The 17,924-nt window shown below is 47.3% G+C and overlaps 1 protein-coding gene across 3 annotated transcripts in view; it reads left to right on the top strand.

The window, feature by feature from the left end:
• LOC8037527 (hypoxia-inducible factor 1-alpha inhibitor) overlaps positions 1-17,924 on the top strand; it is a 52,923-nt gene that overhangs the window by 29,725 nt on the left and 5,274 nt on the right. For all 3 annotated transcript variants that reach the window (XM_042292670.1, XM_042292671.1, XM_002412333.5), the window contains exons 4-6: positions 5,386-5,531; positions 8,038-8,208; positions 15,359-15,466. In XM_042292670.1, the coding sequence (XP_042148604.1) occupies positions 5,386-5,531; positions 8,038-8,208; positions 15,359-15,466 (425 nt within the window). The remainder of the gene's footprint in view (positions 1-5,385; positions 5,532-8,037; positions 8,209-15,358; positions 15,467-17,924) is intronic.

The following is a 17,924-nucleotide window of genomic DNA, read 5'->3' as shown; positions in this document are numbered from 1 at the left end:
AAAAAAAAATTGTATTTTGTCTTGGTTTTGGCTTCTATTGACTCGATTGGCAACAATGAGCGTGTTTAGCTTGGTCGGCCTTGCAATCCTTTGTTCTGCTTATTCTCTCTGTGTATCCCGAGTCGGAAGCGTGCGAAAAAACTGGGGGGGGGGGGGGGGGGGGGTGGCATTCCAAGGGCTACATTACCTGCGACTGGGTTGTTATTCTTCAACCATAAGCGTTTAAGCAAGTCGGCCAAGGTGAGGTCGAGTCGTTAGGCGTCAGATTGCCTGAGGCTCTGCGGCCCGGGATCCGGACGTCGGCCAGTTGAAAACAAATGAGCAAAAGATTCCTTTTAATACTTCATTGTTAGAAGTTGGAACCGCATTCCCGCGAGGTAAATCGTGATTTGATACACCTGAAACGCGGTCCGATCCGAAACCTTGCCGGCCAGCAGCTCTCACGCGAGCGGTAGATCTGCTCGGTGTACGTTAACCTTGCTCCTGCTTATCGCTTTGAACACGATAACTCTGTTTTAATCGTAGTCTGCTGCTTCGATATTGAGTTGCACAATAGGATAAACTCAAAACTTGTTGCCCTGTTCCTCCGTGCAACTGCATATCCGTTGCTTACGCACGTCAAGAGGTTCGCACGTATAATTACTATGTTGAGCACGTGTACGTTGTGCGATAAGCAGTGCTGGTTTGCATTTCGAGCAGCTGAAAGCCACTCAGAAACTATCAAGAACACTATCTTCAGAATCATATGGCACTTGCTTTTTGGTTCTCATTAAGGCTCACAAAGTTTCAAGTTTTTGCATCTGTTACACCGTCATCCCATCTACCTAGGTCCCTGACCACTCATGTTCATCCGTGCTGCTAAGCACAAATGAAACTGCTCCCGTGCTTGTCTAAGACACTAGCCAAAATGCAATGAAAACTGACCTGAGCTGCTCCTAGCCTGCTCCAGAAGGTAGTCTTAGCTGCTCCCAACCTGCTCCGAAACAGCTGTTTCAGCTGCTCCCGTGGCTGCTCCCAAGTACATTTCGCGAGTTCCACCCCTGCCTCTACTAACTGGCCCGTCTTTTCATCCCATTCTATGTTCTTCTTTGTGCCGGTATTGACTAGAGCCATTGTCGGTGAGCGTAGAGCTTCTTCGGATCTCTCGTGGCGCATTTCAACCCATGGAACCAGGGTTTGTTGACTTCCTGGTTGATGCGACAGAATGGTGTTGTCTCATTGTCTGGGCGCAGCGTTGGAGGCCCGAATAATTGCTTCGAACTCTTATCTATTTTTGTGCAAGATGAGCTCGCCAGAAGTTTGCGTGCATCGCAAGCACTGCAGCACTCCATTTTCGGCGCTAGAATCAAATGCACTCGAACCCACGTATAACCAATTAGAGTATAGCAAATATTGGATATAACGAACGAATGTTTGTCGTACGCTCCCCTCTGGTACACTTTTGGTGTAATTTTATCCCGTTTTTAACGAACAAAGTGGAGGTGGCACTGCGGACATAAGAAAAACCTCGAAGCTCCGAGATTATTTTTTGCGAATATTACTAGAAAAGAGTGTTCTAGAATCCCAAGAGTAAGTAAAACGTGTTTGCCGACTTCTCACGGCACACTCCGGCACCGAGCTAGCTTTTCCGGAAAAAATTACGCAACTCCGCTGTCGACGAGTTTGGCTACGCCGCGTCGCATGCTACGCGATGGCCATCTCGCGTGCCGGGTGTTGGGTTGCAACATCACTAGCTCGCAGAACCTGCGAGAGAGAGGGACGAGGATAACGAACCTGCTACGAGGTCGGCGTCAGCCGGAGAGGCTGTGGTGGCAGTTGACGCGATCCCAGCTTACTTCGTTGACACCTCTGTTGGATGCGGCGGCCTCTTCCTGCAGTTGGACACAATTGAAGCGATTGAAGCGCAAATTGTAAAGACAGCTTAGACACGCCGAGCGCAGTCGAACAACGAAAGCTACTTTCATCCACAATAAAGACTCGCTCTAAAGAATTTTGTTTGTTTTTGCCTCGCTGATCGAGTTCCATTTGATATGGCTGGGCAAGACCCCGAGCACGAGCAGACGGCGCGAGGCGGAGGACGCGTGCGAGTTGTTGTTTAGCTTTATTGTTGAAGGGAGACTCTCGTTGCCGAGACAGCGCCACAGCGCGCGCTTCGATCACGTACCTCGTGGAGTCTGCGACAGTGACCCTTGCTGTATCTCTTGCAGGCATGTTCCGAACTTCAACATTCTGCGTGCTTTTCTATCGCGTGCTTTGCATGGCTAACGAGAGTCACTGGAGAGTTCTGGATATTGAGATACTACCCGCTTTTCGGTTTTGTTACAACATCATCCGAATAGAGTTACAATGCGCACTCTTAACTTCTATTGTAATGAAGTGAAACGTGGCCTTATGGTGGCTTCTTTGCACTTCAAATATGCAAAGACAGAACAGCACCTGCTACAAAAGCCTATACTACAAAAGCCTATGCTATATGCTGCGTGGCAACGATATGTAGTGTGCGCAAAAAAGCGTGACTTTTGCGGATATTCCACTTATAGTAAAGTATGGCTATAGCAAGCATATTCAGAAATCGCGTCGACTTTGTTATACCCAAATTCTGGAGCTTTCTTTTTTCTTTAGTGTGGTGACGAAAGCTTGTTAATCTATGGGAAGTCTACTGGTTCTGCCCACGCCAGCTCCTGTAGTGGGGGTTCTTTTCAGTCAAGGAAGTGCCTACTCACTCCCTCGGGCAATAAAGCAAAAACAGATTAGGCAACGGCCGTGCAAGTGATGGTTTGTTACCTCTTTGTGTTTATTAAAGTCTTGCCAGCAATTTGATTTCCAGTGGTGATCGCTGTGCGTGCCCCTCCACTTGGAGGCGGCCGAAAGGTACGGGACGGTGATGAACGCGGACGTCTTCCTCGTTATTTGTGACACAGGCTCGAGGGTACGGACATTTTCGTCCGGCCAGTGTCGCGTGTTATTTCTGCAGGTGAGCCGTCACAGTTGTCACTGCTCGTCGGAAAGATCAGTTGGCTGAGGCCTTGGTCGGCTTGTCAAGTTCGAGCAGCGGCCATTTTGAATTGGCCAACCTTCTCGGGCGAATCGGTAGGTTGCTCCAAAAATGCGAGTCCGGGTTGAAGGGAGCGGAATTTTGCCTCCCTCGCGGATTTTGGAAAGCGCTTTGGATCTACCAGTGGAATTCACCATTAGTTTTAAAGCATAAAAAAATCCCAGTGATTTTTTTTTTTTGTTAAGCACAACTATTTTAGCACCAGAATGTTTGACACTTTCCAGAATACACTCAAACAAAGACACCAGTAAAGTATACCATATAAATCTGTGTAAGGACCACACTTGTTTTTTCTTCAAACTTCGGGGTTCATTTTTTAGGTCCAGCCTATAGTATATGGATAAGAACAGAATAGTTTTGAATGTGCATAAAAAAATGGATGTACTTGCAATTCCACGCAGTGGTCTCGAGCGCCTTTATTTCGGTCTCAATCGTTGTAACCTGCGGTATCCCCGGTGCTTGAGTGTTACCGGCATCAGCAGTGGCCAGAGCTGTCCTTGTGAGCCGTCCTGTAAGCGCCTTTTGGAGTTCACATTAGCCATTCTGTAGAGTTTCACCTCAACGTTTGTTTCGATGCCGACGTCGAGCGGCTGAAGCGTACCATTGGACGACACGCTTTGTCCAACACTATACGCAGATCTATTCGACGCCGTATTTGCGACGCGTTGCTCGTCTGCCGCACTCCAGGGCATAAGTGACAGTTCAAAAACTTGCCCACTGCTCTCAGGATGTGGGGCCCGCATAAACCGGCAGAACGGAGCATTCACATAAACCAGCAGGAGACACATTCACGACACCCAACGGCGACCTTCGGAAACCCGGGTGTCCGATTTCACAGCAGCTATTGTCACATGGGCGGAAGGAGACCGTGGATGAAAGGACAGCTTTACGAAACTTTACTCCTGTCTCTGCGTTATCTGTGCTTTAAAACACGTTGGAAAGGGCGAGCAGAGGCACGCACATGACGGCAGGGGCGGAGTAAAGATGGCGGAGATGCAGAGCTTCCGCACTCTTTGCACAAGTGGTTGGTCCACCTTGGGAAAAAAGGGGGGGGGGGGAGTGTAGCTAATACGCAGATAATTACTCTTCTTTTTTGTATGTATTTTTCTTTAAATTTGGGGGGTGCAGCTCTTACACGAGCGCAGCGCGCAGCCCTTACACACAATTGTATGGTAGCTGAAACAGTCTGGTTGTTCTCAGTTTATCGAAATTCTTCGTTGGCACCTCATGTTTTTTGCAACTCGTTAGCCACATAAACAATGCAGATTTAAGGTATCTGTTGTCAGTGAATGCCCTTAGGTCATGAGGCTGCTTCATCTTGGTATATGGAAAAACTGCCTCGTCTTTTTTTATTTCTCATCTCGCAGCACTGCAATGTTAGCGGAAAAGGCAAACCTCCGAGCGATAATCGGCGTTCTGGGCCTCCTTCAATTAAGAAATGCATTTTTAAGGCACAAAACACTTTCTTACTGTAGCCACTTCAGCATTTGGTATTACTAAGCATTTCTTTTGAGTTGTGAATGCAAAAGCCTGCAAGCCGCTCGTCCGCTCCCTTTGTCGTCTGCTCGTCTGCTCCCTTTGTCATTTGCTTGTCTGCTCCCTTTGTCGTCTGCTGCGTACTAGAACGCGTGCGCTTCGGGATCTCAGACGCCATGGCGCAGCGGCCTGTCGACGCTCGCCAGCCAATGGAACCGAAGGCGAATCGCTGCTATTAGGATCGCAGCAGAAACTAGGAGCCGTTTTCGCGCTTCAAACTGATGACGTCAGCTTGCTCCATGAGACATTTAATGCTTTCGCATTAAAAGCGTTTAAAAAACGGTAGCTGCTGCAGAGTTGGCCAGTTCGCGAGTTGGTTTCGCCTCTCAGTCCAGCTGCGTCGTGGCAAGCGACGCTTCAGCGTCGCATGTCAGCACGCTTTCCGCTCCAGTTGCATTGCCCGCAGTGCAACTAGTGTCCTAGTTTAGCGGGGCTGTGATGTCTTTAATAAAGGCGTTTCATGCTTTCATCCTAACTCGCTGTCCGAGACAGTGCCATAAACATTTAGCTGCCATCGCTGGTTTTGGGTCGAGCTTCGTTTCCGCGGCGTTTGCCTCAGTGGCTCCGAGGCAAAGCACCGGCCTAAGAGTCTCCGCTTGGCGGGTTCGATTCCCAGTATATAGGTGCCTGCAGTCTGACGGAGGCTTTTTATGGAGAAGGCGCCTCATAGTGCGTCGAAAGAAGCTCGGGTGATGGAAATGAATGTTTGGTCCTTCGCTGGTGCTTGCCAGATGCCCTTTGTCGGTTCGACACATAAACCCCCCGATCCCACCTTGTCTTTTGGACGGTTGCAGGCAACGTGACCCCCGCCCACTACGACGAGCAGCAGAACTTCTTTGCCCACCTGCGGGGCCACAAGCGATTCCTGCTCTTCTCCCCGGACCAGTACGGCTGCCTCTACCCACACCCGGTCTGGCACCCCCACGACCGCCAGAGCCAGGTGGGGAAGCCATTCGTCCACTCTTCGCACGGAGGGTGGAGCGGTGTTGCGGCGCTAGTCTCCGATTGGAGAGCGCAGAGGGTACTCGAATGCGGCGGCGTCTGCTAGTCGTATCAATGGCTGCCTGTGCTTTTTGAGAAAGGGAAGAGTAAAGAGTTTTTGTTGTTTGCCGACGAATGGCCATCAGATGCGCAACAACGAACGAAGGAGTGACAGCCAGGATGTTGTTTGCTAGCCACCGAAGAGAACGCCATCTGTGGGGGCAGAGCTTTGTGTATGGGGATATCTCCCTCACCTTTTCCTGCCTCCTTTCTTTTGCGCAAAGAGACACATTTTGGTCTACTTGCTCCCGCCGAAGGGCCAGTTTCATTGCATACTTCTGGCTTAGGATCTTGCCAAAATTCGTGCTTTGAACGTTCCCCTCGTGTGTTCCTGTGCATAGAGGCAGTGGTTTCCCTCTTGCTTGGGTTCTCATTGTTGAGATCAACCACGACTGCTAGGTCAGTTGGTGACACAAAAGAGCGTCGGCTGGTACTTGCTTCTTGTGCGTGTCGACCTTCATTTGGAGTCAAAAAGAGTCTGTGCTCGAGAAGTCGGCCCTAGCGGATGCTGCGCGGGCAACTTTGGTGGGGAGAAAAACGGAGCAGGTGGGGGTTTATGTGCTTCTTGAGTTCTGTCATTGGTCGAGGTACTGGCCATGACCCTGCGTTTTTCTGACATCAGGATGCTACTGACAAAGTGCTCACGTGCAAACATTTAGGGAGAATGGTAGAGGATGTTCTCCACCATGGCCTCTGAAGGCGTGTTGGAAGGGAAAAGGCAATCTGTGGCCGTAGTTTGCTCTCAAGAGTGCAAGTTTTATTTTTTGCAATGATTTCTAGAAATGTAAGTTGATACATTGTCATTTTTATTCAGCAAGATGCAGCACAAATGCCTATGAGTGCCCACATTACCTTTCTTCCTAAGTGCATTTTTCTGCTCTTAAAGGGGCCCTGCAAGAACTTCTTTACTGGTTTTTAATTTGCACCGAACCTGAGCGCACTGAACATAGTGACTTAGTGAAACTTTTCTTTTCTCGAAATTCTCTTTATTTTAAAGGTTATAGGCAAACTAAAATTACAAAAGCAAGCAAAAACTAACCTCCCTCATGACGTCCTTGGTTGCTTGAGAGTGGCCGTGAACTAGAGGAGAAGTAGTGAGCTCATCGAGCACTCACGACTGCCGCACTCCGTGTCGACGGCGCGAGAGGGCGCCACTAAAGCGTGTTCTGGATAGGCTGTATGCAGCAGGCAGCCAGAGCAGCTCTCATTGCATTTGCTGCGGGATTAAGCACTAATCGGCATGACGCTTCATTGGCCACAAACGACAGCAAACTCGGGGTAAAGATCAGTTCAGAAGGGAAGCCACTTTGCGCTGCCATACAGCGAAACGGCCTATCCGCAAGACAAAGCTTCTCGCCAAAGGCCTTCGGAACCGGTCGGATCCTCCAGTCCATACGACCGCAGCGCTGCCACGTACATCTGGGGCCTTTTTGTGTCGGCGCCTGATCCCACAACTCCTTTCTAGTATGCGCCGCCTTTTCCACCGCTTGGTGGTGGGTATATCAACGGGTCATTTCTTGTTTTCGTACATTGTGAACCGCATTTGTTTCTTTTCTGATCTAAAATAGTGAACAAAAAGTATTTTTAGAAATATTTGAAACGGTTCACGCCACTTATGTTTTGTATTTCGACTTAAAAGAAGCTTTTAGCGGCTCTGACCAGTAGTAAGCCCAGGACCAAAGACGTCACATTTCGCGCGCTTTCGGTACCGCAGGTGGCCCTTGTCGGTGGAGGAGGTTTCCGCGTCGTCCGGTTAAAATATGACGCACTGATATTTAGTTACTCTCTCCGTGCCCGTTGGCTTGCCCAAATCCCAAGAGACGTGGAAACTGCAAAAAAGGCAGACACTTGAATATGATTGCAGGGCCCCTTTAAAGGGATACTTACAGAGTATTTATACTCGTTGAGGTTTTAACGCGAGAGTGTTAAGGAGCTCGTACGACCGTTAGCCTGGTGTCTTTAAATTGCGTCACGTAGTGATGAGTACACGAGCACGCACTGCTACAATTTTCATTTTGAAGAAAAAAAAAAAGAAGCAGTAATCGAGCTTCACATGCCTGGATTCGCGGCGATTCGGCCTAAAGACCGCCAAGACGCTTGTCTGTTTCTCATATGTTAGCCCTTGCGTCAAGTTACATCGCAAAAACCATGCTGGTGCAAGCATTTGTTTGCAACGATTTCTCGAGGCGACGTGAAAATATTGTAGTCACAACCATCCAAGTGTTCGCTCAAGACGTGTGCACACTCGCTCATACTTCACGGGACGCCGTCTGCTGCTCAAAGAGCCGTCTCTAGAAAGAATCAGCGAAGGCTTCCTACCGAAGTGGCATTTGGAGCCGTTGAGCCCGACGGCATTTCTCGACACGAGGCGAGAGAAGGAGTCACGTGCTTGGGGTGGCGCGCAGGTGGACTTCTCCGACCCGGATCTGAGCCGGTTCCCCGAATTTGCGCACCTGCGCGGCTGGGAGACGGTGCTGGGCCCCGGGGACGTGCTCTACCTGCCCATGTACTGGTGGCACCAGGTGGAGTCGGCGCCCGGCAAAGACTACACCGTCTCCGTCAACTTCTGGTACAAGGTGAGGCCCACACGCCCGTCCTACCTTCGAGGCGCTCCTGCCCTACTCTGTCGACTTTGCCATCGTTTATAAAAGGACGACTCTCCCCAGGAAAAATTGTTTACCGCACTAACCTGTTCCTTAGGCTTGCGCTTTTGACCCACCTGTGCCTGGCTGTGTGGGCAGTGCTCGTGTCAGATTGGGTGGGTGGGTTTAAACCTTTCGAGGCCTCTTTGACGAGGGAAGGCTCCCCTTCTGCACACACTTATCTTAGGTGGCTGTACTGGGGTGGACCCCCGTCTTAATTTGAAAGAACCCTGCTGAGAAGGAAAAACAAAATGGTGACCTTATTCGGATAAATTTGGTAGTTGAGTTAGTTCTCACACGCTTCTTGATCGACGGGGCACCAAACTCTGGTTCACCTCCTACTCCAACCGCACTAATGCATCAGTCACGCACAATGTCACTTTTAAAGCTCAAATGTGAATTTTCCTATAATCATAAGTGACTTTTTGCGTGAATAACGTCTCGGGTTCGGTGGGTTCCTTTCACCCGGGATAGACATAGAGTACCTTCATCGATCAGCTTTCAATGAATCATTGAAAGCTCGCGGGCACAGCGAGATGCTTGGAATTAAGCGCACTTAGTTTAAAAATAAGCAATCAAAGCTTTTATATTTTTTTGTATTAGCTCGGGAGAAGTTTTGATTTTTTCTTGCCTCTACGAACGTAACGTGCAGCAGTAACGACTCTGCAAATTTTATAGCTTTCTTACAGCATTTTTGGCGTTTGCCAAAGAAAATCCGGATAAGTCCCAGCGCTGTTTCAATGTCGACGGCGCAAAGGGCCAGGTGACCGCTCCAAGGCCTAGCCACCTGCACAACGGTATATTTCTTTACGTCAGTATACTCGATGGACAAAACCCCTCCAGGGACTAGGTAATTGTAGCTCAGCTTTGCTGGCCATGCATGTTGCGCAGCCAAGCTCGTTTCTGTAGCTTTCCTACCTTCCGCAGGGAGGCTGCTATGTTTGGTTTGGCTTGTCTGTATGCTGGTTTCTGCTGGGGGAATGATTTGCGCGAGCATAATACACTGAGCGCTGGTGTAGGGGGTGGACTCTCCATCTCAACTGTAATGTTGGACCATTATTAAAGTTCGGCGTTTTTCTAGGTTATTTTTAGTGAAATTCTGAGGCTGTTTCTTGGAGTTTATTTTTCATTGAGGGTTTGCTGTTTATTGCAGTTTATTTAGAAAATTGATTCAATTCTCTAATACTTCAAATAAGAAAAAAATGATATCCAGACACGTGTCCCTAAATTTATGGTACTAACAGTTAAGCAAAAGAAGGGAATTCACTTCACGAGGCTTCCACAGCTTGACGTGGCATTGTGATGGTAGGTGCTTTGTGATTCTCGGGGCATCCTTGTAATTGCTATTACAGCAAACCCTCCTAAACTATGGGTTATAAAAACTAGAAAAAAATTGTAGATAATCAGAGTTTCGAGATAAGTGAGGTACCGAATTTTTCTTGCACCGATCCAGCATTGTGGGGAGCTCACAGCGCTGCACTTTCCAACAAAGTGCAGCGCTGTGACCCCAACAAAACAATCGGCGAGGTACACTGAAAACTTTGAGAAAAGTGACGAGTAAATGCACTGTGCTTGTGGGAGTTCGTGCCATGACCCTCGGTGACCAAATAAGAGCTTCCAAGCAAGGCAGGTGACAACACTCTGTGGTCGACTTGGGGAGGCATTCTCACCACCGCAACAACGGCGCCATCCTCGACAAAAAGAAGTTCTAGGCTTCTTTTTCTTTTACCACCAATCGAACTGGCGCGTTTGTTTCTTCTCTATCGAGAATATATAAGTAATGAGAAATAAATATTTACGAGTTTCAGTTATCTTTAAACCAAAAAAGTAATGCCACATTCGTATTTGCGGTTAGAACCTTGCTAGGAGGCGCCACTGAGCAGCACATGTACATCACGCGATACCCGGAGTGTGAGGATGCCGGATTCGTTTACATTGCGCACGCCATAGCGGTGTGGCGTTATTGCTTGTTTTTGGATGCGGTGCGGTGGTTATGAGGGTTATTTATTAGCATGGATGACAGATCATGACAGTAAAAGTGCCAACGAGTAAATTGAAGAAGTGATTGGTGTTCATCGTCACACTTTTTGTATCGGAGCCATGAATCTGATTGCCTGTTCTTGTCAGCACGCCTAAAGAGTCGTTTCCTTTTACTGTTAGGCCGTCCAAGTTGTTTGTAAACCACGGTACACTGCTATTGCATTTCATGAATATGTCAGGAACAAACTTTTTTTAATTAAATTAGAGTATTTATAGACAAATTCCAATTTTCTTCGGGTGTGTCACATGTATTCAATCAAAATATGTTTTTAAAAAAAGCAATAATTCAGAGTTAATCAAAACTCACTATGCCATTACACTTTCATACTAGTAGTCCCTTTGTTAATGGAAAGGACGAAGCGTCCGTTGAAAATGTCATGATCGGAAAACCTGTCTGGATGATTTATGTTAAAAGGAGCATCAGGATTGTTTGTTAAAATTAAATCGAGAATGCTGGCAGAAGCGAGAGAGGGCCATGCGGGTTGAGTAATGAGTTCAGATAATAAGAAGTCAAGGCACGACCGAAGAAAGGCATGTGCCTCCAAATTGCTTATTGCGACAGATAGCATAGTCCAATTTATGCCAGGAAAGTTAAAATTAGCATATATAATTATTGCGCTGTTGGAAAAACGCGTAAACATTTCACTCACAATTCGACGGAATTGGAACGCACATGTATCGTATCGGGAGTATGGTAGAAAACACTAACAATGACGTCACTAGCTCCACACTTAAAGGACACAAATGCCCATTCTAGAGAAGAACTAACATTGATCTGTATAGAAAGGAGCTCTTAGTGAATTGCAACCCACTGACAAAAATGTTGTAATCGGGAATGGTATCGTTCAGCCATGTCTCAGTCAACGCGATTAATGACGCCGAGCAAGAATCGACGAGTGAGGAAAGACGACACTTTTTGGAAGAACACTCCTAATATTCGTGTACAGGAAAGAAACGCTAGTATTAAGACGGGGTGTAGCACGCGACGGCAAAGGAAAGATGGGCGTCAGAACCCACCGGACGGGCGTCTTTCGCCAGAAGTTTGAGGCGCGGGTGCAGCACAATAGGTGACCGGCGTTTGGCAGCAGCCGCAAAGCACTCTGGGTATTCTTCACTTCCGGTTCGTAGCTAGCAGCCGACGCAGCCCCAGGACGGCTATGGAAGCGTCTGCGGGTGTTGAAACCCAATCAATCCGGGCCACCTTCCTCTGCTGCTGAATGACTTACGCACTTCTGAACGTCCCAAGTTACTTCTACGGATATGTTAAGTAGCAGTCAGTACACAGAAGCGTCGAGAACGGCCACGAAAGCGCAGAGCGAGTGCGGCCGGCGGCAAGCTGCACTCGCACCGCGCTTTCCGGGTCTTCGCATGAAAACTGGGGTTAGATGTTTTGTTTTTCTTTTGAGCCAGCGTTTTTCATTTCGGTTCTGTTTATTTTTGATGGTTACGTTAGATCACATCACGACTGAAATAGGTGCGAATGTCAGCCGTAGGACGCGGCCAGCTGAAATGCCCGATCGGAGGTCTGGCGTACTTTGCTCATTTTGTTAGAACACCTGAGACTTGGTAAGAAAATCTTGAAGCAATCAAAAGTTGAAGACAGGGGAAGAAGTCGTTCAGACGGCGTTTCAAACTCGGCTAATATGTTTTCTCGCGCGATTGAAACGCCACTTCCGTACAGAAGTTAGTTTCAATGACATCTGACTACGTCACAATCCTTGCTTTTTAACACTAAAAATTAGTTTGCTCTTTATGTTTATACAGCCTTGATGGAGATGCGCCTCAGCAGGTAATCGGTCTCTTAGCTGTAGATGAGAAACTTAGCCGGTGCAGTGCAACCACTAACCTGGGGTTTTTAACGTGCATCACGCAGCAGTGATCACACGAACGCGTGAAGGTACGAAACTCATCCAGATCGAAACGGGTGGGGGGGGCGGCGAACCGATCCCAGGAGGTTCCCGGCGCAAGCTTTCTCTCCACGCTCCGAGCTGAGAAGTGTCAGCCCACTCGGCCACTTCCTCCCCTGCTTTTTAACAGTCGCTCGTTTTTGGTACTTCAAATAAGTTGTCCCCCGTGAACTACCAAACTCCCCCCCCCCCCCTCGCGTTTTTTTTAATGATGTCGAGTAAGAAAGCATGCCTGAACAAGAACCGATTTTGATATGAGCTACGCAGGGTCGTACTACCGCTTTATTATCAGTCAATATGAAGGTGCTGCCCATTTGCTTTTACTTCTTTTAATTACAGCAAGCTGACCTGTTCTTTTGTTTATTTATATCACAGTAAGCCACCCATTCACCGCCGCTTCGCGGGAACAGTCTGCGGCGGCTCCTTACAGAAAAAGTTAATTCGAGCTGTCGATATAAGAATTAAAAGGCCTGGCGATGGCACTGTATGTCGACGAAACGTCATGCCATGAACTGATTGCTTGCGAGATCGCATCCCGCGTTCTCGCGGATGCCTTGTACGACAAGCAGCGCTCACCCCTTCGCGGATTAATCGAGACCTTTTTGGTGGGTGCCAAAAGATTGTTAGAGATCATTATTTCCCGCGGCCCCTACCTGAAGAGAGAAAACGTTCTACTGGCCTGTAACAATATTGACCGCACTAAACGGTCACCGACGTCCGTCTGTCGCAGGTCACCTCGCCCTATCACTCGCTTAACAGCGACGGCCCATCGTTGCTTCCATGCTTTGTTTCACTGGAATTGGGACATCTTATGCCCTCTATGGCTTGCGTTAGAACAACGTACCGCGGAACTGTGAACCATTTTCACCGCGAATACAGCACGGCTACCACGCCTAGAAGGGCTCTCGATGCAGCTGGACGAACCACGACCAGCACCGGACGAATCGGAATCGTGAAGTCCTGTGGTGCCTCGCTTCGGATGACGAAACTTCCGACTCAAACGCTGGTCACCTATTAGTGTCGGGAATGGCGTCTAGTATTAGTACCACTTAGGCGACGGGTTCCTGCATTACGTCACAGTGTATCCCGGAGCCTCCCTAAACGGCAAACATGCCGAAACTTGACAGGACTATGGTGCAAAGTGGTAGACGTGGGTGTCTTGGCATCACCGCGTGCTAGCAATGCGCTTGTTGGGAAACCGTCTCCCCATTCATTCCAGGGAGAACTGTGAGGGGCGTGCTCGGGAGAACAAACTCAATTGAGGCTTTGCCGTCAAGGCCTCATAATGCGTGAACGCAGCATTGATGTCCAAGGTCTTCACCACGACTGTACTCTGGATTAATGCGGGACTGCTAATTTTTTTGTCAGTCATTCGAGATTGGAAAGGAAACTGCACTCCTTCAAAATACTGGTCTTGCATTGTTTCTGTTTTTTTGTTGTGCTCTTCAAAATTGAAATGTTGCGGATAAATCTGAATTGACGAAAATGCTACCTGCAAGTGTTTTCCGTTTTCCTTTTTTGTCTTAGCTGAAAACAAAATTCCTAACTACGATCTACAGGGATAACTTTTTCATTTGTCTGAGAAGCAACCATATCGACCACTTTCTTCTTCTTCTCACTCGCGTAAAGAGGGCCCCCTTTGACATCAGCCTCATTTCTCAAAACTAGAGTTTTGTGTCCCTTTTTGCATTCTCTTCATAACCGTTTTTATGCGTTCTTATTGCAAAACTTGATAAGCAATAGGCTTCAAAATGAAAGGTGAACCCTCAGCCATCGCCGAAGACGAACTTATACTTGCGCGAGCTTTATTTTAGCGAAGTAATCATTCTTTCATTTTCGACTGACAAGCAAACACATGTTGGCACCTACTCTCAAAGTATCGTTGGTTACTCCAAACCAATGTTTTGACCGCTGCAAGACCTACTACAAAAAAACAATCAATTTCCACTCCCATCACCACAAGAATCGTATACAGTCGAACCTCGATATAACGAACTTCAATGTAACGAAATCCTCGATTTAACGAAGTATTTTATTTTTCATAATTTCTTGCCCATAGACCCCATGTATTTTTAGTCTCTATATAACGAAGTCTATTTTGCTGCTATTTCAATATAACGAAGCGCCATTGCCATAGAAGGCAATAAATAAATAGACTCTAAAAACAACTTCGCAAAAAAATTGTGGTTAAAAAAAAATTATGCGCAAATGCGAGCGCTTGATAGGTTACTTCACGGGGACAGGCCTTCTAACGTTTGCGGCGCCGGTAGCGCCGGCGAGGCATGCGGCAAAGCGGATTCCGCGGGGCTGGCCAGAAAATGCCGAGCAAAAAGTTTACACAGCATAACAGCATCACCACTGACATTCACTGATCATCATAGTCCACTGTACCGCGGGAGCCAACCTCAGCGGGGGAGCGACGTGATGGCGCGACCGCACGGGCAGTGCCATCGAGAAGACCGAGAAGACCGATTATCGTCTTACGACCGTGACGACCGCGATGTAAAGCAAAGGCGCAAGCACAGTGTGGGCGCAAGGGGGCAAGTAAACTGTGCAGGCAAGAGTGCTGTGTAGGTTGGAAACATTGGTACCGCCTAAACTAAACAGCTTTATTTTTCAACCGGGCGGTTCACTCACGTGCTTGCTGCCATAAGGAAACGTAAAGTTCTTTCTTTGGCTGAGAAAGCAAACGTTTTGGACGCCATCCTGAAGAAACTGCTGAGATCACGAGCACTCGGGAAGTGCTCGACGCGATGGACGTACTGACGAGGTACACGGCGTCGCATGGGCAGCAAGATGCCGTGCAAGCGCTCTGGGCGCTCGGACGCCGTATGACGCAGCTGCTACTGTCGGACAAGGCGCAAGCAAAACTCGCGGACTGCTTTGCCCCAAAATAAATGTCATTTTCGGTGAGTTTTCATACCCGTAAAATGTTTCGGAATTTTTTTTTTTGCATGCTAAAGCCAAATTTCGATTTATCGAAATTTCAATGTAACGAAGTAAATTGCGAATTTTACCGACTTCGTTACATCGAGGTTTAACTGTACTACCACTAACGAAGTCACACGAGTTGCGTACTTTGCTAGCTTATGTCTCCCGGTGGAGAACACGGGAGACATGGAGGTGGAATGTTGCAGGCGGCCCCTGTGGACAAGGTCATCTACCCCCGGATGGGACACCAGAAGATGGCCATCATGAGGAACATTGAGAAGGTGCTCGTGGAAGCCCTCAGGGACGTCAACGAGGTGAGTGCCCACGCATCTCACTGACCATTTTATAGCGTGGGCTGCTTTTCAGCGCAACTCCCCAATCCCTAAATTGTGTCCGTCTGTCCATGTATCTCCTGCTAAATTCAGCGGGAAAATGGACGTCATGTGTGACCAGACGTCACATGACCAGAGTCTCCATGCTAAATATAGTAGCAACAAAATTGATGTCACACAATATATAAACACTTTCACATCGGGAAACTGATGTTACACGACCCAACGTCCCAACACGACCCAACACCACTTCAATTTTCCTGGTAAATTTAGGGAGGAAGTTGACGTCCTGTGACCTACTGTATTTACTCGCACAATAAACACACTTTTTTTCCCGAAAAATTGACACATATTTGGGGAGGACGTTCATTACACGGGGTAAAATTTTTGCATTTACACGCTTTGTGCAAATGTCATAGTATTAGGTGCCAATATGACACGGCAAGGTACTGTGGCACGTCTCCACTGATGGAGGCGCACCCACGGCTGGTCGGGGACGCGCCAAAATAACCATGCTTTATAAATTGCGAACCTTTCTAGGGCTCTTTCAGGGTGCCTTTTTCCCCGAAGGAAAAGCACCTTACGAAGCTCACTCAGCACGGAAAGCAACACTACCGTTCTTAAGCGATATGTAATGCCCTCGAAAGGGGACTTTTAAAGGGTAACTGCAAAGAAAAAAACGATTTTTTCTAAACAGCCTAATTTGGACAAGCATGTCAAAAAACAATTTTTAGGCGAGAAAAAGCAATTTTTACAGCAATATTTATTGCGTGAGACCGATTTCAGTTTGCGGCTATTTCGGCCATTTTAAATCGCGCACCACAAAGTCGGTGTACTGTGACGTTTATCCCCGATTGGCTGCTATACTTCTCATTGGCTAAGAGTTTGATTGACAGCTTAGATCTTGGTTGTTAAACCTTCGTTATATGTTGTAATTTCCTTTTGAGCGGCATATTTTTATGTTTAAAGGATAACCCGTATGATGAGAGTTTTTATTCTTAACAAAAGGTTTACGAGATAGGCACTTCCGTTTGGATTCATACCCTAACAAACAAAAGCTTCGCCATTCTTTTTCTTTCTTTACTTTTTCCTCAGGTAAGTTCGCTCTTTGCAAATTTTACAAAAACAAATGCTCCATCTATGGGCAACGCTGCACAAAGTCGTAGCGCGATAGGTTAAGAAACCGAATTTTGAAACCGAAACCGAACCCCTCAGTACCCTTCTATCCTCCTGCTCAAGAGCTGCGCTCTAATTCGGCGTTCCAGGGTGTTGTAAACAGCTTTAATATTTGACAGCCCACCAGCTTGTGATAAAGCTCAAACCTACGTTGAAACCGGAACATAATTCTCTGCACTAAATTTAATTTGTTGACAAAGCTTGGAAACCATCTATCACCAGTGATCGATGCCCTGTGGGCACAATCAGGGAAGAGTTAAAGCAGGATCTGGTAATCAACAAAAACTCTTCTAGCTTTAAGAGGATCTCGATAAAAACAACCAAAATGTCATTATCATATCTCAATTACTTTTTTCATTTACAACACTTCTCTGCTTTGAAGCTAGTGGAGAGCCAGCAGAGTTTAGAAAATATGATAGAAGGCTCGTTAGGCTTTTGCAGCATTCCCTATAGCAAGTTACATAATGTGACATTCTGGCTTTTTTTTTATTTCTCACATAATTATTTTTAGTATGTATTCCTCGTTACGTCTTCTGGAGGAACACAAATGGCACGCAGGTGAAGGACCACGTTATAAATTGAAGAAGAAATAACTTGTAAAAATGAGAATATCACCAAGTGGTGTGTAACTCAAAGAGTACAATCGAAGGAACAGAACGAAAATAGTCCATATAGTTGCCAAGATACCAGCTCGCCAACGACCAAAACAGAGTGCAAAATATACAGACCCAAAAAGCAGTTGTTAAAGTAATATTTAATTTCCGGAGCTGGCGTAAGTTATTTCTTATAGCACTTAAAGGAGCGATGCAACAATTTTTGTACTGTGCACAAATACCGCTTAAATCGGATCCCTAACGTTAATGACCTATGAAACACGCGTTCGTTTTTCACCCCACGCAATAGAAGTCCCAGAAAAAAATTTAAGAAAAGCGAGCGGCGTTCACCCCCTCAACTCGCAGCCAGAACAAGCGGCCACGTGATCTGGAGCCGATTATATGCCGCCAGTGTTGATCATAGCCACGCGCAGGGGTTGGCAAAGCGCAGGACACGCGCTGAGTTCCAGACATTGTTATGGCTCGGCTGTTGTCGTCGTTGCAGCGATTGGACACGGGTCACAACCCGAATGCTTCTCGAGCTAGCAATTGTCACGAGCCCAAGTCGAGTGCCCACGCAATGCTCGGGTCCAATCTATGAACCGCATTCAAATATCGTCACTTGGGTGTACTGGGATCCCCGAGTTACGTCATCAAATTTTGCAAAGGAG

This window comes from Ixodes scapularis, unplaced genomic scaffold (assembly GCF_016920785.2).
Source record: "Ixodes scapularis isolate PalLabHiFi unplaced genomic scaffold, ASM1692078v2 PGA_scaffold3__209_contigs__length_174095766, whole genome shotgun sequence".
NCBI lineage: Eukaryota > Metazoa > Arthropoda > Arachnida > Ixodida > Ixodidae > Ixodes > Ixodes scapularis.
This window is presented reverse-complemented; position numbering and strand designations above follow the sequence as displayed.